At 27.0% G+C, this 27524-nt stretch overlaps 5 protein-coding genes across 7 annotated transcripts in view; 2 read left to right on the forward strand and 3 right to left on the reverse strand.

The window, feature by feature from the left end:
• Positions 1-27524, reverse strand: part of LOC132921140 (Kv channel-interacting protein 1-like) — a 411785-nt gene that overhangs the window by 147036 nt on the left and 237225 nt on the right. The window lies entirely within an intron of this gene.
• Positions 1118-2022, reverse strand: LOC132921153 (cuticle protein 7-like). The gene is made up of 2 exons (XM_060984012.1): positions 1877-2022; positions 1118-1774 (listed from the first exon to the last, which is right to left on the reverse strand). The coding sequence occupies exons 1-2, from the start codon at positions 1886-1888 to the stop codon at positions 1304-1306; spliced, it is 483 nt and encodes a 160-aa protein (XP_060839995.1). The 5' UTR covers positions 1889-2022; the 3' UTR covers positions 1118-1303.
• LOC132921156 (cuticle protein 7-like) lies at positions 6062-6977 on the forward strand. Its single transcript, XM_060984014.1, has 2 exons — positions 6062-6218; positions 6321-6977. The coding sequence occupies exons 1-2, from the start codon at positions 6207-6209 to the stop codon at positions 6789-6791; spliced, it is 483 nt and encodes a 160-aa protein (XP_060839997.1). The 5' UTR covers positions 6062-6206; the 3' UTR covers positions 6792-6977.
• On the forward strand, positions 9799-10713 carry LOC132921152 (cuticle protein 7-like). Its single transcript, XM_060984011.1, has 2 exons — positions 9799-9954; positions 10057-10713. The coding sequence occupies exons 1-2, from the start codon at positions 9943-9945 to the stop codon at positions 10525-10527; spliced, it is 483 nt and encodes a 160-aa protein (XP_060839994.1). The 5' UTR covers positions 9799-9942; the 3' UTR covers positions 10528-10713.
• Positions 13352-14264, reverse strand: LOC132921151 (cuticle protein 7-like). The gene is made up of 2 exons (XM_060984010.1): positions 14110-14264; positions 13352-14007 (listed from the first exon to the last, which is right to left on the reverse strand). Exons 1-2 carry the CDS (start codon positions 14119-14121, stop codon positions 13537-13539), a joined length of 483 nt encoding a protein of 160 aa, XP_060839993.1. The 5' UTR covers positions 14122-14264; the 3' UTR covers positions 13352-13536.

The raw sequence follows: 27524 nt of genomic DNA on the forward strand, positions 1-27524 counted from the left end.
CAAACTATGAAAGTTTTATTTTTTCTCTCTTTTTTTTTTAAAAGTGAAACCATAATCAACGGTTGATTTTCAAATGATAACCTATTATACATAAAATTTAATAAATAGTAGGTATATTTTTTATGAATTTTAACTTTAAAATTTATTCTTTAGTAATTTATAGCTTCTCAAAGTTGGGTTACTGGAGATTTTTAGGTGTCCATCCTACAGGTCATTACGACTATGTAGCATTGGTAAAATTATAGGTACAAATATGTAACTCTTCTTATCATTACCAATATTGTTACTACTGGTCTTCAGAAACAAGAAGTAATAAAAAAAGTCTTTTTCAAAATATTTTGTATTATGATTTACTCAAACTGTATGATATTTTTTTTTTTTTCACCATTTTATTTAATAGTGAAACACAATCAACTTTTGATTTTCAAATGGTAAACTATATTAAAAAAGTACTAAATTATTAATTTTTATAATGAATTTTACATTCAAATGTTATATTTCGGTAATTTTTTAGTGAGATAGCTTTTCAATATTAGGTGGTTTATGGTTTTTATAACATTGTGATACCGGACGACAAGTCGTTTTGTTTATGAATAATTTTTCTTGAGCAATAGTTTCATTGCATGGAAACGATTTCAATATATTATCAAATAACAGTTTACTAAATCATCGAAAATTATGTAATAAATCGTAGATTATATAATTTTTAATTATTATTCTCACGTAATATGTCAAATCCCGCATACTAAATACATTTGAATGCTTAATTTCAAAAAAGTTTAAATATTAATATTTTACTGACGATTTTTTTTTATCAATCGTGTAATTGCCGTTGTATAATATAAATGACTTACAATTAGTATAGTTATTTGAATGACGTATAGTCAATATATATTGTAAAGATGTGCATACCAATTAAAGCTCTGTAGTAATATTTTTTGTATTACAACTAAAATCGTTTGGAAAATACCATTATTTTTCGTATAATTTTCTAATTTGCCTATAATGCATGTTTTTTGCTCCGATCAAGTACTCCCAGAATATATAAAAAATATTTGAGTTCGTGTTCTAGCAGGACTGCAGGATGGTGTAAGAATGAAAAAAAAAATAGTATACATTTTCAATAAATATACATTGTTATATTTATTTACAGAATAAATACAAAGTCGTATCGATTGTATTGAATATCAATATGACATGGTATGTGTTTGAAACCACGGTTCAATATGAACACGAGGGCCAAGAGAGGTACACGAAGAAATAAATATGAAGATGAAAGTTGAGATTTACACGACTAAATAAATTAGTATGATGGTTTGTAGGCTGGCTTGTAGGCCGGGGCGGAGTATGCTGGTGCAGAGTAGGCTGGTGCGGAGTAAGCTGGTGCGGAGTAGGCTGGTGCGGAGTAAGCTGGCTTGTAGGCTGGTGCGGAGTATGATGGAGCTTTGTATCCACCTTCGTTCTTGACGACGGCGTTGAAACCGTTGTAGTCGTCAGCGGTGTACTCGACGGTACGGATGGAACCGTCGGCTTCGACCAGGCTGTAGGTTCCTTTGACGTAACCGTTTCCGTCGCTGTATTCGGATTGGCTGTGCACGTCGTAGGTGTGTGGGTCGTTTACGCTGTATTCGAAGTTGTAAGGTGTTGGTGCGTATGTGGGTTCTGGGGCGTAAGCCTTTGGTGCTGAGTAAGCGGGTGCGGAGTAAGCGGGTTTGTAGGCTGGGGCAGCGTACTGAGAGAGGGCGGTGGCCACGCAAGCGGCGAAGATGATGATCTGTAAAACAAAAAATACGTTTTTAAATTAATATCTGTGCAACAAGTAGTTGTTTTATAATACTACTTAAAATTTATTCCAATCAACATTATTTCGACTTACTTTAGCGGCCATTTTAATGTTTTGTTTTGTTTGTTGTCAAATTATTCGACGACTGTGTACACAAATGAACTGATGATTATGGAGACCAGAGACGTGGTATTTATGCTAAGAGTTTACCGAAATATCCCTTCCATGTTATATGAAATATTTATCGTATATGACATTTTACATACAAATTCCCATCGGCAGTATATAATATGCATAATTTGTATTATTGATCAAGAACCGGTCGAGGCGTAAACGCGGTTGAAGTACATTATTTTAGTTTATATTAAATTATTTTCAAATTGTTCAAATATGGATCAAGTTCATAAAAATTGTAAATTTAATTTACGTCACATACTTTTTTTACAATAAATCTATTGTACTTATCTGTCTGTTTACGATTAACTGTTTACCGATTACAATCCATATTATCTTGATCAATGATAATGTTATCATCATATAATATTATTTATTACTTTTATAGTTTTATTTTTAATTTAACATTATATTTCTCTATATCTTTTTTATGCACAATAGTAAAAAAAAAAATGTTTAATTATCACTGATACTATAATTAAGGTATTATAACAATAATTTATTATACTAGAAAATTATTATTTTGCAGTTTTAATTTGTAATTAAATTCATAGTTAATGAGATTTGAATGATTGGTCGTCTTGTGAATTATAATTTTGAAATATACTATTTGAAAATGTAAAGGATGAGCAAGAATTATTTAAAACTAGTCTTGTATTGAACGGGAGTGAAAGTTTTCAAACACTATTGTTAGTACTTCAGTAAAAATTTTAAATATGTTTAAACAGTTCATTTATAATAAATAAAATTAATAAGTGTTATGTTTAATATGAATTAGTTAATATATCTTTTAATAGTTTAAATACAATGTTTTTATTGTATTTCTGAAATACTGCGTTACTCGTATATAATTTATTAACCATGAAATACTCGTATTATGCATGTTTTTAACAAAATATATTTTTGAGTGTATATTGTACCCGAACTAAAATTCAAGTTCCTTGATGAAATGAACAAATATATAATTTATACTCAAATAAATTTATATGAGTTAATTTATTAGATAAAAAAAAGTATTATGTAAATAATTATAACGTATTTAAAATAACTGTAGCATATAAACTTTAATTATTTTAAGAAGTATTTTTTAAAAGGCAGGTGCTATAGTATTTTGCTAAGTAATAATATTAAGGTAAGAGAACTTAACAGTTTATTTACTATTATATGCTATACGATCGGTTCTTTACCTTTATACAATTACAACCTTAAGGCCAAGTAACTCGTTTTTTTGTTCATTTGAATCTGTTTCTCACAAGACTACATAGAATTTTTATTTTTGATTATTTAAAACACCATTATATGTCTGTAGATTATATTTTTGAAACCAAACTCAGAAATTAATTGTTCTGCTTCTCTCTGACCAAACAAAAATAATAAATAAAAACAAGTGTACAAACTCAAACAAAATTAATACATACTCACCATAATGCTCAAAAGCCATTTTTCTCTAAAATGTCTAGAAAATTATTATATTGTTTTTATTTCACTTTCGATATGCGATACATCGAAATTATGTTACACAATATTGTGAAAGCATAACAGTCATAGAGTTGTATAATATAAACCTCAGAAAAATCATAATTTATTGTTTTATTATTAAATTATATTTTATAGGAGGATAGCCTACTGTGGTAAGAGCTTTAAAACATGTACTGAGCTGATATAAGATTATTGTGGTTTTTTTTCATTTTGAAATATTGTGAGTGGCGCTAAGAAGCCAATTGAAGTAATTTAAAACGCAACACAACTAAACTGTATAAAACTTAAGAGAACAAAAAATATATAAGACATAATAAAATGAATAATACTATCATAGGAAAAAAAACGATATTATATGGCTTATAAATTTAACTTTAATATTATTGTGGTTCAAATATGTACTAAACTACTAAGTATAATATTATAATAATATTTTATGACTGTGTATAGTATTTTCATATGAATTTACGTACCAAACTAGCGTTTATTATTTTTAATTTTAATTTTCGTTAGTAATTATATTAAAACGTAAAGAATATAATATAATATTAAGTGTTCAAATCACCTAACACGTGGATATCATTTGTCACGAAAGGCCTAAGCCAACGGCGCGTGCGTAGCCATCGTCGTACCTGTATAGTGTATATGTGTCAAGTATCATCGCTGAACAAACTATACCTCTATCGAACCCTAACCGCGACGAGTGCTTCTTCAAACATCGTTGACAATTATAATAATGGCATTTTTAATTTATATAATTTCAAACACTTTATCCGCGGAAACGTACCTATAGTTATACATAATATTTTAACCTCTATATATTATATTATAGTCATGACACTCTGAATCGATGTACTGTGTTGCTTAACAGGCGAAGGTAGTCACTTATATACGTGCAAGCTCCAACTTTGAAAGTCTCTTATCCTGGTTTACTGGTCAAAATATATTATTTTGAAAATAATTATTACGGAAAATAATTATTTAAGCCATGATCTTTACATTTATTTTAAACCATAAAATAAGGTTATATAATGCTCTAACAATTTTTTTTTCAGTTTTATTCTCTGTCTTACTAACACATATGAGGAATTATCCTATTATATTTAAGAACTACAATATAAAGTTTCTTAAAAAGTAAAATATTAAATATTTACTATGAATATAGTATGAATGATTATTTTTATGAATAGATTTTCAAGAATCTTAACTTTATAAAAATATAGGGTGGTTGTCATACTTTGCACAGCACAACATAAATATTAATTTGTTTCCAATTAATTTTTTAAAATCTGATTTTCAGAAGTCATAAATAGATTTTTTAATATGTATTTATTGTATTAAATAATATTATTTTTATAACAGTCCTAATAAATAATTTATCTCGGATACTATAATTCAACTAGTATTATATTATTTTGATGAATAGAACAATAATCTGAATAATCTGAATTTGTATTAGATTATAATATTGTTTATTTTTATAATTTTGTATTCAAGTTTATACTTTATTTTAATTTAAACTAACGATACGCATTTTTATATAAAGCAAACTTATAATTAGAATTTAGTTTTGCATTTTATTGATCATTAGGTTTTTTTATACGTAGAATGTATACGACAGGATTTTAATATTTTTTTAGAGTTAAATACAGCCACCACGTGATATATCATTTACTTTTGTTAAGTGTATATAAAAAATGTATTTAATGAAGAATTGCGATGTTTGTGCTGTATGTATTTTTTTATCTATGATAAATAACAACGATATTTGTTATCATTATGTCGTTAGAATAGAGGGAACAAATTATAAATTATTCTTAACTTTATAGAAGATATTAAGAGAAAAAAATTAAAAAAAAAAAAAATCTAAAAAAATAATGCAAGTATTATGTACATCGAATATTTTGGGTTTTCGTTTATACTCCAATAATGTTTTGTTCAACTCCAAAGAATTTCGTAAATTATTATAATTACATATAAATAATATTGGTAATCAATTTCGAAGACTCAAAAATAAAACAAACTTTTTTTTTAAACTAAACATGAATCCTAGAACAACATTGATGACAATCGATTTTTAAAGTATAGTGAGTATATATTTTTTTTAAAAGACTTCACAGTGTAAAAACACGATTGATGTTTTATAGCACTTCTTTTAAATAAACTAATTTGACATAATAAAATTAATTGTTAAACATTGATTGTACAAGACACAGGAAAACTCCAACTGTGATTATTATAATTTTATGGGCAAACTATATATTTTGATCATCCGCTATTAAAACACAAATATTCAAAGCCAATCTCTGTATAGTTAAATAAATATATATATATCCTATAGTTATTATTTTACGAATAACAAAAAAGAAAAGAAAATAATTAAATTATTTAAAACTGCAATTAGATTAAATTTAGGTTATTTTATCTACTATTTTTATTAATTAATTTTTTTTTTTTTATTCACAAAACAACTAAGATTTATTTATGTGATTTATCGAGCTTGATCCACATTTATATAATATTCAACCAAAATGTAATATTAATGATATAGAATTCACAGGTGTGTACGCCCCAACCGGTTTTTGTTCGGTGATATACAGTATACACTAACTACCAGTGAGGAATTGTACGTAAATTGGAATATACAAATGGAAGGGATATTTTGGTATAATCTTAGCATAAATACCACGTCTCTGGTCTCCATAATCATCAGTTCATTTGTGTACACAGTCGTCGAATAATTTGACAACAAAACCAACGAAACATTAAAATGGCCGCTAAAGTAAGTCGAAATAATGTTGATTGGAATACATTATGAGTAGTATTATAAAGCAACTACTTGTCGCACAGATATTAATTTAAAAACGTATTTTTTGTTTTACAGATCATCATATTCGCCGCTTGCGTGGCCACCGCCCTCTCCCAGTACGCTGCCCCAGCCTACAAACCCGCTTACTCCGCACCCGCTTACTCAGCACCAAAGGCTTACGCCCCAGAACCCACATACGCACCAACACCTTACAACTTCGAATACAGCGTAAACGACCCACACACCTACGACGTGCACAGCCAATCCGAATACAGCGACGGAAACGGTTACGTCAAAGGAACCTACAGCCTTGTCGAAGCCGACGGTTCCATCCGTACCGTCGAGTACACCGCTGACGACTACAACGGTTTCAACGCCGTCGTCAAGAACGAAGGTGGATACAAAGCTCCATCATACTCCGCACCAGCCTACAAGCCAGCTTACTCCGCACCAGCTTACTCCGCACCAGCCTACTCCGCACCAGCCTACTCTGCACCAGCCTACTCCGCCCCGGCCTACAAGCCAGCCTACAAACCAGCATACTAATTTATTTAGTCGTGTAAACCTCAACTTTCTTCTTCATATATATTTCTTCGTGTACCTCTCTGGGCCATCGTGTTCATATTGAACCGTGGTTTCAAACATAAACCATGTCGTATTGATTTTCGATAAAATCTATACGACTTTGTATTTATTCAGTAAATAAATATAACCATGTATATTTATTGAAAATGTCTACTATTTATTTTCATTCTTACACCATCCTGCAGTCCTGCTAGAACACGAACTCTGTGTTCAAATGTGAAATCGTGAAATTTTTTATTTTAAAATATATTTTATATATTCCGTGAGTGCTTGATCAGTTGCAGAGAAGAAAACATGCATTACAGGCAATTTAGAAAATTATCCAAAAAATAACGGTTTACGTGTTTAAAATTAGATTAATTATTTTATATTATTATTTTATTTTTAACTATTTTTTTTTATATTTATGATTCTCATAACTATTCATGCAGAAAATATGATGGTTGAATATTGATGGTTGTTTCCATCAGTAAATCGAATCTAGTTGTTATTTGGAGGGAGGGATCAAAATTATAAAATATAGTTATAAAACAATAATAAATTTTACTCAAAAAATTAATTTTTTTATAATTTATGAAAAAGTCGTTGTTGTAGGACCTTGTACATTTTACGTGATATTTAAATTAACATTACATATTTCTGATATAATTTTCAACATTTTGTAAAATTATATATTTTATTATTAGCTTCTTTTTTGAACAACTTTAAATGAAAAAAATACTATCATTTATTTTAAATACATTATCAGATTTTTTATATGGTTTTATTAGAATTTCAAGTCGTTGAAAATCAGAAATAAAAAAAACGTATAAATACCCATAAACATAAATTAAATCTTTATTAGAATTAATAAATACAAATAAATTGTATTATACTGTAGATTTCTTATATAATATTATTTATGAAATCAGACATATTTAATATATTATGTGTACATATATGTATATTATACATAGATACTATATATAAATATACCTTTTATTATATTGTATTTACATAATTTGGTATAAAGCTAGTTTTTTTTCTAAAAAAAAAATAAAACGTATTTGTTATTAATTCAATTTTAATACGAATATAAAATAAAATAATATATATTTTATCTAAACATATTATAATTGATTGGAAAAAGTTAGTCTATTCAAGTGTAATTTACCTTATAAATAAATAAACCTGGAATATTCTATAGTGGTTTTTCATTAATTTAACATCCTTTCTAGCCTTTAACAACCATTAATTTCTTTATAATTTATACTTAATGTTAATGTCTTTAAATAATAAAATCATTTTTATCAATTTCATATTATAAGATAAGTACAATATTTTATCACTTATGAATATTCGCATAAAATAATAAATGATAAAGAACAAATTAAAGATTTAATAGTATGTTACGAGTAATTCTATGTCCATTCTGTACTTGGATTTTTATTTTAGTAACATTTTCATAAATAAAAAGCAATTGCATTTCCTATACTAATGCAGAAGGTAAAATAATATTTAAATTATTATAATTTATTATTTCATTGAAATAATGTTGTTATATACTTAACAGTTATGAATCATAACTTATGACGCTGTAGAAATATAATTAATATAATATTAAGGTTGGTTTTTATTACGTAAATATACATTTTTAGTAAGCTAAGATAAATTTGAAATTAAATTAAAACATTTATGAATGTACAACTTAATAAAGTAAATTACACCCATTTAAGCATAGAAACCAGCGTGTATTTTAAGAAGTGTTTAACAATCTTTTTTTTTGTATATTTTTATAGTTTGTTACGTGAATATAATAGTTAGAATGGAATAGTTAATATTTGATCAGCCATCTACAGTTAAAAATAAATAAATACTTGGTATACAACATTTTTTTATTATTTTATGAAAAATTATTATAATTAATTAATATTTTAATGGCTACGTATTATTATTACATCTGATCATATATGATTAATTTAAAAAAAAAGTTTAAATGTTAATTTAACTCATCATTTTTACTGACGATGTTGTGTTTATCAATTATCTAACTCCCATAGTATAGTATAAATGTCTTAAAATAAGTATAGTCATTTTGAATGATTCGTAGTAATTATAAATTGTAATAATGTGCATAACAGTAAAAAGTAAATCTTTTTGTATTACAACTAAGATTGTTAAGGAAAAACCGTTATATTTTGTATAATTTTCTAATTAGCCTATCATGCATGTTTTCTATGAAGCACGCAGTGAATATATAAAATACATTTTGAAAAAAAATATATATTATTTATACATCTTTATAAATATGTCTCGTAAATCAATACAACACAATATGTGTTTGAAACCACGGTTCAACATGAACACGAGGGTCTAGAGAGGTACACGAAGAAATAGGTATGAAGAAGAAAGTTGGTTTCAACAAGTAAATTTTACAGTAAGAAAAATCAATTAGAAAACTCATTGTGCAATCATTCTATATTCCTAATATATAAAAGATTCGTTTTTTAATTTAATGGAATAAACTAAAATTCTAAAATGATATACAAATATATGCTAAATACAAACTTTTGTAGTTAGGTATCTACAAGAACAAGAAATAAAAAATAAATATCATAATATTAATAATATTGTAACTATGTACTGTTAACCAACAACCAGGCGGACGGATAATAAGGAGAAATCGGGTGAAATAAACTAATATTTAGGAACACAAATTCATAAATATAACAATATTATATTAAGTGGTTAAAATTAATAATCACGATGGGTGGAATCATAAACCATAAATAGTAATTCATAAATTTAAGCGAAAGTAGAAAAATGAATTTTAAATATAGTATGTCAATATTATACAACGAAATTTATGTTTTCAATGAACTTGATCCATATTTACACTATTTGAACACAATTTAATAAAAATTAAATACACTTATTGGGAGTTTACGCCCCAACCGGTTTTTGTTCTAAGATATACAGTCGTAATACACTAACTGCTAATGGGATATTGTACGCATGGAAGGGATGATAAAATTTTTAGTATAAATACCACATCTCTGGTCTCCATAATCATCAGTTCATTTGTGTACACAGTCGTCGAATAATTTGACAACAAAACCAACAAAACATTAAAATGGCCGCTAAAGTAAGTCGAAATAATGTTGATTGGAATACATTATGAGTAGTATTATAAAGCAACTACTTGTCGCACAGATATTAATTTAAAAACGTATTTTTTGTTTTACAGATCATCATCTTTGCCGCTTGCGTGGCCACCGCCCTCTCCCAGTACGCTGCCCCAGCCTACAAACCCGCTTACTCCGCACCCGCTTACTCAGCACCAAAGGCTTACGCCCCAGAACCCACATACGCACCAACACCTTACAACTTCGAATACAGCGTAAACGACCCACACACCTACGACGTGCACAGCCAATCCGAATACAGCGACGGAAACGGTTACGTCAAAGGAACCTACAGCCTGGTCGAAGCCGACGGTTCCATCCGTACCGTCGAGTACACCGCTGACGACTACAATGGTTTCAACGCCGTCGTCAAGAACGAAGGTGGATACAAAGCTCCATCATACTCCGCACCAGCCTACAAGCCAGCTTACTCCGCACCAGCTTACTCCGCACCAGCCTACTCCGCACCAGCCTACTCTGCACCAGCATACTCCGCCCCGGCCTACAAGCCAGCCTACAAACCAGCATACTAATTTATTTAGTCGTGTAAACCTCAACTTTCTTCTTCATATTTATTTCTTCGTGTACCTCTCTGGGCCATCGTGTTCATATTGAACCGTGGTTTCAAACACATACCATGTCGTATTGATTTTCAACAAAATCTATACGACTTTGTATTTATTCAGTAAATAAATATAACAATGTATATTTATTGAAAATGCCTACTATTTTTTTTTTCATTCTTACACCATCCTGCAGTCCTGCTAGAAGACGAACTCAAATATTTTTTGTATATTCTGGGAGTACTTGATCAGCTGCGGAGCAAAAAACATGCATTATAGGCATATTAGAAAATTATACAAAAAATAACGGTATTTTCCTAAACGATTTTAGTTGTAATACAAAAAATATTACTCATAGAGCTTTAACATTCTTTACTGTTATGCACTTTATTACAATTTATATATTGAATATACGATATTCAAAATAACTATACTTGTTTTAAGTCATTTATATTATATTACGGGAATTATATGATTAATATACAAGGAATCGTCAGTAAAAAAATAATATTTAAACTGTTTTGAAATTACTCAATAACTCGAAATCACCTCCATAAAATGATACTTTTGTATAAAAAAAATGATTCTAAAACAAGACGATCTGTCGGCTGGTATCACTAAGTTTATACTCATTTCTATACAATTCATCTCTATTGTAAAAATATTTAAACAATCTAAGCATTTTTAATATTATCATAAAAAAATGAAATTATCATACACGATGATTCTTTTATCATTATATACCTATTATTTCGTCAAGTATTGACTTTGTTTCATTTTTTATTTTCAAAATATTTTATATCATGATTTACTCAAACTGTATCACATTTTTATTTTTTCACCATTTTATTTAATAATGAAATCACAACGAACTTTTATTTTCAAACGGCAACCTAAATTTAAAATGTACTAAATTAATAGGTGCATTTTTACTATGAATTTTAACCTTAAAATATTATATTTCGTTAATTTTTTAGCTAGATATACCACTTTAATATTGGGCTGTTTTCGGTTTTTATAATAATTCTTGTTTCTGAAGAACAGTGGTTACAAAATAGGTAATAGTAATATTTTCATATGTAACAAACTCTTAATTGACTATCGACGTAGTGATAACCTTTGTACCTGTACTTATAGCAATGCATCACAGTCGTAATAACCTGTAAGATAGACACCTAAAAAAATCCAAAACCCAACTTTAAGCAGCTATAAATTATTAAGGGATAAATTAAAAATAATGATTTTAACGTTAAAATTCATAAAATATATACCTACTATTTATTACATTTTATATATAATAGGTTATCATTTGAAAAACAACCGTTGATTGTGGTTTCACTTTTTAAATAAAATGGTGAAAAAAAAATGTCATACAGTTTGAGTAAATCATAACACAAAATATTTTGAAAAATACTTTTATATTACTTCTTGTTTCTGAACACCAGTAGTCACAATATGGGTAATGATAAGAAGAGTTACATATTTGCACCTATGATTTTACCAATGCCTCACAGTCGTAATAACCTGTAGGATGGACACCTAAAAAACTCCAGTAACCCAACTTTGAGCAGCTATATTTTACTAACGAATAAATTTTAACGTTAAAATTCATAAAAAAATATACCTACTATTTATTAAATTTTAAATATAATAGGTTATCATTTGAAAATCAACCATTGATTATGGTTTCACTTTTTAAAAAAAAAGAGAGAAAAAATAAAAATTTCATAGTTTATTTGAGAAAAGTTTGATACAAAGTACCTACTTTGAAAAAAAAAATAAAAAAAATTGGATAAATAATCAGTGTATAAAAATAAAAAAATCACCCTGTATATAATATGCTAATTATGGCGCTGTAAATATAATATAGAATATTAAGTTAGGTTCTTATTATATACATTTTTGGTAATTATTATAATTTTATCATTCAATAATATAATATAGAAGACAGTTTCATTTGAAAATCAACAGTTGATTGTTTTTCATTTTTTAAATAAAAGATAGATAAAATAGAAATTTCATAGTTTGAGAAAAGTTTGATACAAAGTACCTACTGTGAAAAAAAAAATTTGAATAAATAATGAGTGTATAATAATAAAACAATCACCCTATATATAATATGAAAATTATTGAGCTGTAGATATAATATAGAATATAAGAATTGATTCTTATTATATAAATATTTATTAATTTTTATAATTTAATAATTCAATAATATAGAAGACAGTTTACAATTGTAGCAATGCGTATAACATGTCTTAACTTTAAAAATCTGTGATTGATTTAATTCATTTGTTTAGATTTTGAGCAGAGGAAAGAATGTATTATAATATGGCAACTTTCTTCTACGTACAATATATTCTTTTGAATTTTACAACGACCTTTTCAATTTATTTAAATCTGAAATAGTATGTTACTAAATCATCGTGAATTATTTAATAAATCTTAGATGATATAATTCTTAATATAATTATATGAAAAACTTTAGTAATTATTATTATGATTATATTATAATAATATGTCAATACCGACGTACTGCATACCAGTAAAGAGTGTTAAAGCTCTGTGAGTAATATTTTTTGTAATACAACTAAAATCGTTTAGGAAAATGCCATTAATTTTTGTATAATCTTCTAATTTGCCTATAATGCATGTTTTCTGCTCCGCAACTGATCAAGCACTCACAGAATATATAAAATATAATTTACAATAAATGATTTCACAATTGAACACAGAGTTCGTGTTCTAGCAGGACTGCAGGATGGTGTAAGAATGAAAAAAAAAATAGTAGACATTTTCAATAAATATACATTGTTATATTTATTTACAGAATAAATACAAAGTCGTATCGATGTTTTGAATATCAATACGACATGGTATGTGTTTGAAACCACGGTTCAATATGAACACGTGGGCCCAGAGAGGTACACGAAGAAATAAATATGAAGAAGAAAGTTGAGGTTTACACGACTAAATAAATTAGTATGCTGGTTTGTAGGCTGGCTTGTAGGCCGGGGCGGAGTATGCTGGTGCAGAGTAGGCTGGTGCGGAGTAAGCTGGTGCAGAGTAGGCTGGTGCGGAGTAAGCTGGCTTGTAGGCTGGTGCGGAGTATGATGGAGCTTTGTATCCACCTTCGTTCTTGACGACGGCGTTGAAACCGTTGTAGTCGTCAGCGGTGTACTCGACGGTACGGATGGAACCGTCGGCTTCGACCAGGCTGTAGGTTCCTTTGACGTAACCGTTTCCGTCGCTGTATTCGGATTGGCTGTGCACGTCGTAGGTGTGTGGGTCGTTTACGCTGTATTCGAAGTTGTAAGGTGTTGGTGCGTATGTGGGTTCTGGGGCGTAAGCCTTTGGTGCTGAGTAAGCGGGTGCGGAGTAAGCGGGTTTGTAGGCTGGGGCAGCGTACTGGGAGAGGGCGGTGGCCACGCATGCGGCGAAGATGATGAACTGTAAAACAAAAAATACGTTTTTAAATTAATATCTGTGCGACAAGTAGTTGCTTTATAATACTACTCATAATGTATTCCAATCAACATTATTTCGACTTACTTTAGCGGCCATTTTAATGTTTTGTTGGGTTTGTTGTCAAATTATTCGACGACTGTGTACACAAATGAACTGATGATTATGGAGACCAGAGATGTGGTATTTATACTAAAAATTTTATCATCCCTTCCATGCGTACAATATCCCATTAGCAGTTAGTGTATTACGACTGTATATCTTAGAACAAAAACCGGTTGGGGCGTAAACTCCCAATAAGTGTATTTAATTTTTATTAAATTGTGTTCAAATAGTGTAAATATGGATCAAGTTCATTGAAAACATAACTTTCGTTATATAATGTTGACATACTATATTTAAAATTAATTTTTCTACTGTCGCTTAAATGTTTTAATTACTATTAGTATATCATGTATACTTAATGATTTTAACTGCTCAGTATATTATTGTTACATTCATAAATTTGTGTTTCTAAACATGAGTTTATTTCACCCGAGTTCTCCGTTTTATCCGTCCGCCTGGTTGTTGGTTAACAGTACATAGTTACAATATTATGAATATTATGATATTTGTTTTTTATTTCTTGTTCTTATAGATACCTATCTATGATAGTTTGTGTGTAGCATACATTTGTATATAATTTTAGAATTATAATTTAATCCGTTAAATTAAAAAAATTATTTTAAATATTAGGAATATATGTTGACTGCACAATGAGTTTTCCTAACTTATTATTCTTTCTTTAACTTTACAAAAACTTTTTATTTTAAATTGATAAATGTTAAATTAATTAAAATCGTCACTGTATAGTTTATAATTTGTTATCTATATACACACAATCATTGAATTCACCATCAAATTCTAAATAGATGCATTGATTTGAAATCTTGTTTGATATTTTCCATTTTTAAATAAAAAACTGTCAAGAGGCTGAAAGATATCATTTGATAACATAAAAAACATTCTAGTATCGTTTGAACGCGACTTGTTTATAGGCGGATGCTGCTTTAATACACTTATAGACTCTAGTTTAAATATACAGACTTCAACAATTGATTTACATTGATTTACTTATGTTATATCATCAATTCTTGTCTTTAGTGAATATGTGACCCAGGGGCCAAGTTATTCCCGTTTTTTCCCTGTTTTTTGTTTTTAGTTTTTTCGATACAAGGTATTTTTTTTATTTTAGACCCCCTAAAGTATCAACTATAGATTACTTGATTGTTTAACAAATACTTTTTCATTGAAACGCTCAGAAACAATTTTTTCTTTAAATCGTCTGAATAACTAAGATTATTTTTTTATTATTACTTACTTAATCTTTTTGAGGTGCTAAAATTATACAAAACAATGAAATAAATGTATATAATATATAAAAATAAAAACAGACCATAATTTTTGTTGTTTTTTTCTGTGTTAGAATTTGAAGGCACGTTTTGAGCTGATTTAATAATATTGTCTTTTTTTTTAATGTATTTTTTTTTCTATCTTTAAATTATGAGTGAGGCTAAGGATTTATTTGAAGTTGTTTGGAATGCATGCTGTTAAAACTGTGTAAATTATTATAGAACAGATAGTGTACATCTCATGATGAATACTTTTATCACACAAAAAAACGATATTAACTCATAAATTAGATGGCAATAATATTAAATATTTAATTCTAAGTATAATAATATAATCCGGCCGTCGCCGAGACAGTGTACAGTTTTGTCAGATTAATTCGCGTGCAAAACATAGTTTTTTTTTTCAAATTATTATTGCATGAGCGATTTTATTAAAAAGTGATGAATATATTATAATACAATCTCGTCGCCAAATCACTTAACATGCAGCTATCACTTGTCCTGATACCAATGATGGCGCGGCATACGCATCTATAAACATCGTATACGTGTCAAGTATCATCACCGAACCAACTGCACCCTCCCCTCGTAATATTGAATACTAATTCTTCAAACATTGTCGACAATTACAATTACATTTTCAATTTATATAATCTTACACAGTTACACACTTTATCTACAGAAACGTACCCCCGGTATTATATCTTATATAGTCATGATATGATGCAATATATATTATATAATTTATTTTTACACACAACAGCAAATGATTTATAAGTGCAAGTTCTCCGATTCGGTGGAACTGTTTACTTAACGCCCAAGGGTGGTGACTTATACACACGAAGTTCTAACTATGAAAGTCCATTATCATTGTTTGCTGGTCAAAGTATATATTTAGGATAGGAAGTTTTTGAACAACAACTATTCAAAGCCTGATCTTTTCTTTTCTTTTAAACCATAAAAGAAGGTTATAAAATATTCTAACAATTTTTTTTTAGTTTTATTCTCTGTTTTAGTTACACATATGAAGAATTATACTATTATTGTTGAGAACTAAACTATAAGGTTTCTTAACTCTGTGGAAATATAATTTATAAAATAAGTCGGGTTTCATACCAGTCACGACACGACATAATTATTAGTTGTTTACTAATTAATTTTTCTGAAGTCTGATTTTTAATTATAGGCATCAGTCGTGAATAAGTTTTATTTGTTCATTATAAACACTATTATTATATTGATATGTTGATGCATAAATAATAATCTAAACTAATAAATTAGAGTTTTTTAATTTAAATGTATGTTAAATATGTTTGTATAAACATTTTTGGGATAAGCATTATTGCAACATTTACAATTTAGTTTTACTTTTTTTTAATCATATTCCTATATGCAGAGTTGTAAACGGTAGTATTTAATGAAATTTCAACAATTTTTAGCATTAAAGGATGTCACGTGTAATTTTAAATACTCAATATTAATTCATTAATATTATTAGAATAGAATGATTAATTTTTAGTTTATCTTACCCTTTTAATAGATATTGATCTATAAAAATAATTTGAAAACCAAAGTTTTTAAAAATACAACGCAAAAAAATGTAGGTTAAATATTATTGGTTTTAGTTTGTGCTTTAGTAATTGTATTGCATTCAAGCAAAGTTTGCAAATAAAAATGTTGAAGAACTGACTAATAGGGTGGTATCCATTGATTTGCGAAACTAAAAAAAATATATAATAAACTTTTTTCGAATCGAGTACGGGTACTACTAAAACAGCATAAATGACACACTCATATTATTTATATACACTATAAATTACAGTAGGTTGGTTACTTTTTTTTTTTTTTAAGAAAAACTGCATCATGTAACAATACAGCTAACATTTAAAAAAAATAACATTATAGTTATAATTATTATTATTAGCTTTTTTCATATTTTTTCGTAAAATAATGTGGTTAAATTTTAAAATTTAATATTTTTTTTTAAATATGCAAAAATAATTTTAGTTCTTTTACTGAATAATTTTAAAATATCAACTTATTTATTTATAATATAATATAAAACACATTAAACAATTGGTAACCAAAAAATTGTAAATTCAATATTTTGTATAAAAGCTAACATTCTATGAATAATCAATAAGATATAAATAATATAAATAATATAATATATATTTATTATTAATACATATACTAGCTAGTATTTAATATAATATATAGTTAATTGAAAATCCTATTGAACTACTAACTTATTGTAGTTAATATTTTCTAGAAACGTATTTTAAACAAAGCTGTCCTAAAGCGTGCAATATTTTATTAACTGACTACTCTCGCCGACCGCGGACGGTCGTTGCTCATAACGCGAAATCACCAATCGATCGTAATTTATTTTGATAGTATTTGTACTTTTATTCTGTATTAATTTAAAGGATATTTCTTTTATAATAATGTTATGATTATCCTATATTTTTATTTATAATACAGCGCTTACGCCTTCAGATTACGGTATCTCATGAATTCATAATAGAAAACTAAGAACTGTGGTTAAATAAATATACCTACTATAACATGATAAGTATAATTGTTCACTAGTTGCAAACCTTTTTATGTTTCTAAACCATTTGCAACTATAAATAATTAATTAACTTAAAACATATAAAAACACCATAAACAATAGTATTTGTGCTAGACTATTTATTTTACTCGTTTATAGGTTTAACAATTTCATTAAGAATTGACAAAAGAACTCATTTCACAAAATGTTTATCATGGTGGGTGTGACCGACTATTGTCTAGTCTCTAGTAGAATGATGTAAAAGGCGCCAAGTCTGCCTTCAACAATTCTTTTTTATATACCTACAGGATGATAAATTTAAACACGTATCCCTTTAACTTATTAAATTATAATTAAACAATTTTTTTTTTAATTTACGAAGTCACATAATTGTTTTTATTTGTCCAGAAAATAAATGATAATTTTAAACTAAATATACTAAAAACAAATAAAATTAACCATTATCATTTTGTGTAAGTGCGTTGAAAGTGTTTTAGGTTTCATAGTTTTGTAATTTATTAAATTTTAAAATCATAATTATTTCATAATTGTTACAATTACAAAAAAGTTGTTTTCTATTTAAAAAAAAAAAAAACATTTTGAAATTACAAAGCGAAAATTAAATATTTATATAAGTAATAAGACGTATATTATTAAATCAAATTTAAATTTGAAAAAACGTTCTGTCTATTTCATATAGTATTTTAATAAAATCAATTTTAATATAATTATTATTATACCTTTTTTTTATCAACTATTTATTATTTATCAATATAACTAAAAGCTTTAAAGATTTTCCTACGCTATTCAGTATATATTTTAAATACAAAATGGTTTTGTTTTTTTTCTTTACGGTTATGGTTATATTATTTAAATAATTAATTCATCAATAATATGCTGTTTCATAACTTCATAAAATATTAACCGTCTATAATAATAATATGTAATATTTAATAGAAAATATATTGCTTTAATAAAATAAAAATGGAAAATGATTATTTTAAATATATATAAATAGGTAATATTCCAATATAATATGGTGGTGGCATTAATAACATTTACTTTTTAAGATTAGTTTGCTATATATATAAAATTAAAATATTTTAACCATTTGTAACAAATAAATAATCATAATAATATAACGTTATACTCGTAACTTAACATTATTTTTAAAAAAAGTTTTTAAAATATCGTCAATTCATAACAAATGGATTATCGTTTGTTGCATCTACATTATGTGTTTATTAAATATGGGATTACATTCTGTACGCATATATGAATGTATTAGTGTGTGTAGACTCTTTTTTAAAAAACCTCAATACCCATTGACCAAGTATATAATAACGCGGCTGTAGCGACAAACAATAATCCGGTTAATGTTAAGTTAGAGAGAGACGAGAATACATTGTGACCGCTTGTGGTTATATAGAAAGAGGACGATACCTAATATATTTTAGTATTTTAAGCACGTGCTGAGAAATATAGATAAGGGTCATATAACAAGATCGTAAGTATTTATTATTATTATTATCTAAAATATGAAATTTATAATGTATAATAAATAACGTTTCATATATACTCATATACACATTGTATATAGGTACAACAGCGATGATAATAATAACGGTAATCCACGATAAAATATAATGCACATTTTGTGCGATGATAAATTCTACCGTATAGTACAACTAATAATTAGCTACAATATAATATAATGTATGTTAAATTACACAGCCAAGTTTTAGCGTCGATTCAACAGAATGAAAAGGTCGGCTGGACGATTGGAACAATAGCGAAAACAACAAAATTACCGCTGCGGCAGCAACGTCTGTTAAAGTCAGAAACTTGGCTTTTAATTAATAACCTTCTCCCATAAAAACAATAATAATACAAGGATCGTATTCAAGTCGTCCATCCTTGGAAACGTCGATGTAGTCGTTTGACGCCATCGCGTCATTTTTTCCAATTGCATAAACATAATAAAATTACTATACAACCTAACAAAACACATAGGTAACAAACGATTTATCCGTTTATCTCAACGATAAATAAAAAGCATAATTTATGATTTCCGGTTTAGTAAAGAAATTACGGCTGTTACTTCTTAGAAATTTAAGGAAATTTGCTGCCTGATGACGTATATTAAAAATTGCATGGACATTGTATCACATTTTAATTTATTGCTTTACTCAAAAGGCATATTTTCACGTAAATATATTTATATAGGATATATTATATATCATTATATTATCATTCATCACACATATGGATCTATAATAGGTAAAGACTATAATATATTATTATTGAAGAGGTTAATAAATTATAATTTAGTTATATTAGTTATACCTTCCATGCGTTTTGTTTGGTTTAAAATATTATTATTTTAAATTTTAATTCATACATAGCATATATTAAGAAAAGTCTTGTAAAATCAATAATATTATACCTTTCTTTTTACATTATATGCAATACATAATAAGCTACCATGCGAAACGATCGGTAAAACCACCAGTCTTGAGGATATATTTTTTAGGACCTAGCACATCAATAATTACTTCTGCTTGTAAGATGCGTATACTACCAAAGATCGAAAATATACGAAATAATAATATATATTGCCAGTGGTAAATTGCACGTCTAAACAGCCAAATGTTGTACATTATTATGTCTGTTTTAACCGAAAATCGTTTTAAAAGAGTATAATTACGCAAGGCCGAGTTTAAATAAATTATTTTAAGCACAGGAGCATTTTCACACGAAGGGGAGTATTTGAGATAGTGGATATCGTGACCTTTTTTCCCTAGCGCAACATATCGAATCAATCGTCAATAATAATATTATACGTAAAATACATTTTATTTCACTATCTACCTACTTTTGAAATATTATTTAACATCACGATATATTATTATATACTATAGAAATAAATATTTTACAAAAATCGAATAGCTAAGTCCATTATAGAACATGTAAAACAAACAAAATAAATACAAAGGAAAAATATATAAAATAATCAGATTATAAACCAATAATTAAATTTTAAGGAGATTAATATTTATATATATACGAAATGTGACAACCTATATGTATAAGTGTATAACAAATAAATACATGTAAATAATATAAGTGAATCAAACAATTAAAAATTATATTTTATTATTTTTGGACTAAAAAAATTGCAAAATTGAAGGTTTATTTTCCATCGAATGAAATTCATAAATTAAAAAAAAAAATGTTCAAAGGGTAATAATCATTTTAAAAAATGTTTCCGCTAATTTTTATGAAATGATGCATTTTTACTTCCGATATAATAAATACAATGATTAATTAAATACTAAATACATAAACACTTAGAGTTTATCTTTATAGAGATATTCCATGATTTGAATTTTAGCCACAGAGCGTGTTGTTTGTGCTTTCTAAAACTATATCATTGACTGAAATACAAAACTATTTGAATAATTTAATAATTTAATAATGCATACAAATAACAAACTGATAATTTGTCATCGGGTGGAAAATTTATCCCAAATTCCCAACGACATAATTATATATTAACATAATAACTAACGGCAAATACTAAATAGTATTATTTTAATTACCACGATAAATATCTTACTCTATAGACAGGTAATATCATTTTTTTTTTCAATTATACTTTATTTAAAATGTTATATACATCATATACCATATAACGTTGCTGAGGAAAATTCTTTATTCGATATTTATAAATCATAATTCATTAAAAACCATAAAATATTTTTATTATTATTATTATTATTATTATTATTATATTTTTTTTTTTTTTACAGTAACCTTGTTTTTTTATTAAGATGATTCCACACATAATTTGAGTTCGAAAAAAGAGTATAAAAATATTTTTTAAACGACTATTAGCCCTTTTTATATTAACCATGCTTCCGATGAGCTTATATGCTTATTGATTTAGAAAATGCTGTGTACACGATTTCTCGGGTGCCCTTATTAAAACTATACTTTCCGAAAACTCAATACAAAAGCGAATCTATTAAAAATTATGAATTTCTCGATGGTGCTTAATTTATTTACCATTGTTATGATTAAAACCAATTTAAGTTTGTATATTCTGTGTTGTTGAGCATTTTTTAAGTGAATAGTTTAATTAATTGCGTCGTTACTCGACTCGGGTAGTTTATAGTTATAAGATAAATCCGATAAAATCATTCATTGTGATAATATTCTATACTATATGTGGGTACATTTCATATGTAATACAATACATTTATCATAGATTATAAAAACAAATATATTTCATGTGTCGATAGAAAATTACCCGGCAAAAAATGTTACTGTTTATAGTGTGTTATATATGATTTATATAAATCACAACTGATAGTAATTTTTTCGATTAAAAAAAAAAAATATATTTTTATTTCTTCGAAAAAAAAATGTTTATTTGCATTAATTGTACCAACGTAATAATTTTATATTCATAATATAAAGTTAATTATCACTATAAAGTAATTGGAAAGAAACCGGAACAAAATAAAAATAAATTAATATCACTTATAAAAAGTAGATATATAATTGCAAAATGTAATGAAAGTCGATGTTATTGTATTATTATTTTTTTTTAAGTTCAAGTTTGATAATAAAAGATAAAAGTGACTCTAATAAAAATGTATTTTTACAACATTTAACGCCATACGTACACCAAAATAAACCATTTGTGTTTCATATACATAATATGTATAGTATTATTTCCTGGTAAAATTTTCGAACAAACCCAAACTATATTATTATAATAATAATCTACTTTTTTATGCTAATTTTCTTTCGCTTCTTTTAAAATCCTTTCTTGTGTAGGTAATATCCTTCTCAAACGTTATCAATGAGCTCCAAACTTTTGTTGAATATTAACAATAAGAAGAAGCTACCAACTTTCTATACTCTTTAACCATTGATTAAATATACTTAATCAATGCTATACAATTATACTGTTACAAAACTAAAAAGTATGTTTGAATTCCATCTTCTTATTTTGATAATACTTAATTAATTGTATAAATAAATTATCTATTTTTGAACTTGTGTTTTTTTTTAAATTAAGTTTAATTTATTTACTGATATTTACATAAAAATATTAAGTTACAACATTATTATACATTTACCGATAGTAATAAGTTAAATAAATTATGCCAGGTTAATAAATAATTAAAGTTGCATGAAATAAAATTTTTCTCTCTTTCATTTTTACCTATAACAGAACTAGTATTTTATTTATTAAATTTAAAATAATTATAGTTAATTAATAACTTGATTTTAAAAATTATACGTCGTTTATACATTTAACAATCATTAAAAGTATTAATAATAATTAAAATCGGGAACGATTATTCTTTTCAATTGTATTTTTATCATGACACAAAAAATTATTTATTTCTCAGACATATTTTAAAGTATGCCGAGTAAAATCTTCGTTAAAATAAATTCTAAGTTAATATAACTTTAAAATTAAATTTTTAACTCTTCCTGAATATTTAAAACAGCTTACAAGATAATATATTCAAAAGGTTGCAGTCCTGAAGATCTTTACATAATAATATGAGTTTCAAATTGAAAGTTTTTAAGTTAGTTACAGATGTCATACGCTAAAAACTTTTAGACATCTTTAAACAGAAATATACATCATCGATAAAAGTATATACGTATAAAATAAATACACTTTTTTAACATTTGTTAAAGACGGACGACTGGTAATAAAACTAAAACTACCAAGTTAGTATTATAAAACTATTTGTATAATTTATATAATATTCTACATTTATAACTTTATATTTCGTTAATACGTAGGCACGAAAAATTGACATTAGTCGTGATAGTTATAGTCATCTAGTTGTTTTAAAAATATGAAAAAATGAAACGTTTTAAAAACTGTACCTATAATACGATACTATATATTTTTAATAACGCGTGCTTACTCTCTAAATAAGTTCATACCTAACTTAACCTAATGTATCGTTTAAGATTTATCTGCGTAAGAACATGATTGTTAAGCGTATTTTAGCACTAGTATGGTCTATTGTAAAATAGACTATACTAAATATACATATACCTATATGTATCAATTTACATATCACACATTTATGTTAGGTATATTACAGCGTGCATAACGTATAGTTGATGTATGTAATAATATATTAAGTCATTGTTCAATGAAGGGCCCATCTTTTGCAACGTTGAAGGGTTCCTATAGGTACATAATATATTAATACATAGGTAGGTACTCTGTATGAATTTATGTCTACACAACAGTTTTTCGTGGTGATCCATCTAGTTGGCAAATGTCACACCGCTAGTTGCTTATATGACACAAAATAAACATAATGTCTCAAAACTAATATAAATATGTATGTAAGTAAAACGATGTTTTATTTATCGTGATGTGATATTATCATCGATTATTACATAATCCTACGTAATCGTGTATTGGTATTTTATTCATATGTATTTTCAAGTGTATCGTAGTTATTCGGTCAAATCGTTTTGCTCGTATATACACGCTATAATAACATAGGTAGTAATTTAATATATGGTGTTCCATATAAATTTTTATTGTTAACGTTAATTTCGCATTAAATCTGGAATTTGGCATTAGGTTATGAGACGTTTAAAAATATTATGTCACAAACGACATGAAAGTTTTATTATATTTCATAATTTATGATTTTACAATATTTATAATAATATTATTGTAGAATATAGATTGTAGATAATTATGGTGCGTTTTGCATTTATCCGTGATTATTAAAATAATAACACCAGCATAGGTGAGGTACATAACTAGGTGTGTTTATATTCATTTTTATTTTCAATGCTGTAACCACACTATATTATATTGACACACGCGTCGGCGCGTCGAAATGCATTTCATTACGTCAATATTTGTTTATTTTTTACGGTACCTAAAGTAATTTTATTATCGTTTATTTATATTTTTGTTATTGTTATGAGTTGACCATAAAGTAAAAATAACGAACGACGTGTGTTTTGTATTTGTGTTTTGTGTTTTTAAAATTATTATAACGTTTGCCCTCGTGACTGAAAAAACAAGATACTATAGCAAAACGACATGCTTAGGATTTTGTCTTGGGGAAAGGGATTGACTGATTCGTATTTATCTAGAACTCACTTACTCGAAGGGGATCCTCGCTTCACTTTCTAACCATAGTTACCTTAACACTGTTAGAAATTGCATAGGTACTTTCTGATATTTTTTTGTTAAAATTTAATATATTATTTGACATTTAAAAATGATTACTTAATTATATTATTTATACATGGTCATAGTCATTAATATAATATATAATAACGCAAATTCTTACTTTCTATTTTTTAGACTTTACTCATAAACGATCGTCTGGCATAATTTTGATATTCACAATATCATGACACACGCCAATAACATCAATATCCATTGAGTATAGGTGCCTAATTCTTAATTCTTACCCGTGCGTGATATTTCGGATATTAGGGCACTCAAGCTATAATTATCATGATATATAATCATACTTTATTTTAATATAGTGCATTAATTGTAAACACCTCATAGGTATTGCTTATTTTTTCAGAATCAACATTACTACACTATAGGCATTTGAGAATTAATTATTATTGTTTTATTGATATTCGTGGAAAAAATATCGCCAATTATTACGATATCATGTTTTGTTCTGGATTTATAAAAATATCATTGGACATTAATATATAAACATTAATTGAAATACCAAAAAAAAAAAAAATTTCAAGGGTGGAACGATTATCCATATCGCCCCTCCCACTGTAAAATGTTAATACACCACTGTTGCAGCAGAGACCAGGTGGCGTAAGTCATTCGTGCCGTTAGTCGTTTCACTTCTCGCCACGGCATCATTATTTATTGTTATGATTTTTAAAATAATGATAAAACGTTGCATTAAAACAAATGAGTTTCCGAGTTTCTTAAAAATAGTTAAATCATTGTCAGTAAATTTTAATTGCACTTACAGTAACAACTGGAAAAAAAACCTTTTAAATATACCATCCATACGATATAACCAATATTTAAAAGTCAAACGATTTAATCATCGTTACAGCACTACGGTTTCCACACAAAAAATCATAAAAACCTCATCGAATACATTTGATCCTCTGTAACCGTCGATACTTTATCAAGATATTTGTCATTTACTCTAAAAATATAAAATAATATAAGTATTTTTCATATAGACAACTCTCATATTCCAATATTGGACTTTGATGCCTGTCCCGAGAATACAAATAATGTTCTTTTACTCGTACATACGACCTATATGAAAAAGAACATAATAAATAATAAAATTATAATGTATATCAATATCATTATTAATCGAATTTTAGAATATAACCTGCTACCTATACGGCACATGAATTTTCAATAAGGTCGATTGATTGTACGGTAGATGGCGCGTTATATACCATTTTAGAAATTAATATAATTTTATTATTCCAATACGGTAAAAAGTATTCAAATTGTTTAGAATAAGTTTAGGAAAGTCAACAAAATGCACATCTTTTGATAACATTGAAAACATTATCGTTTTAAATATCCATATATAAACTTGATTTTCGATCAAAAATAATCTAAGTACTCAACGATTTTCTTTTAACACTCCAATTAAAAAAAATAATTGTGTTCACAGAACTAATATAAAAAAGTGCTTTATATACACAGAAATATCATCTATACATTACACGGTTCAATTTAGCATTTTTGGCACAAAAAAAAATAACAACTAGTCGTATATTTTAGTATCAATAAACACGGTTATCGCGAGACAAAGTGTAGAGATGTCAGATGTGTACTACGAACACAGTCACTGAGGCATTGGGTTGGGTCGTGCCATCGAACGGGGTAACAGTTTAGGTCCTACGGGCTACCGTTAGAATATAGGAACATATCCAAAACATTGGCCTTCCTACCACGTGTATATTACATTATATTATTATTATATACGCGGTAGGGGCGTATTAAAACCATTCCGCGCCGGTGGAGTGAACGGCGCTACGGCAGAAACGATGTTGGCATCTGATCTGATTGTGTGTAGGTATATGGACCAAAAACCGAGGTAGGTAATAAGTATACAAAAACCGATAGATGTAGGTGTGTCAAAGCAAACATTGCAAAAGGTTAAATTAAACTTAACGTACGGCCGAAATACCCGAACTAATATATTATTATTTAATTACAGGTATAGCCGTATTGGTATTATAATTATTAAATGTATATATTGTTAATGACATAATGTTATCGTATTGTGTTACTTATTGAAGAACAGGTTTCCTCCCGACAAGTGGTACTTATAATTATTACGTAGCCGCGTAGGTAGTATATTATTTTTTATGAATATCAAAGTGCGTTGTGTAGATACTCATTGTACGAGCGATATGATTATTTTAACAGTGACACTCATCATCGAGCCGATAGCATGAATGATTTAAATTTGTTGTGTTATTAATACCGCAATTTTGATGAGACATTAAATATTTACAGTATTTTC

This window comes from Rhopalosiphum padi, chromosome 2 (genome assembly GCF_020882245.1).
Source record: "Rhopalosiphum padi isolate XX-2018 chromosome 2, ASM2088224v1, whole genome shotgun sequence".
In the NCBI taxonomy this organism is placed as follows: domain Eukaryota; kingdom Metazoa; phylum Arthropoda; class Insecta; order Hemiptera; family Aphididae; genus Rhopalosiphum; species Rhopalosiphum padi.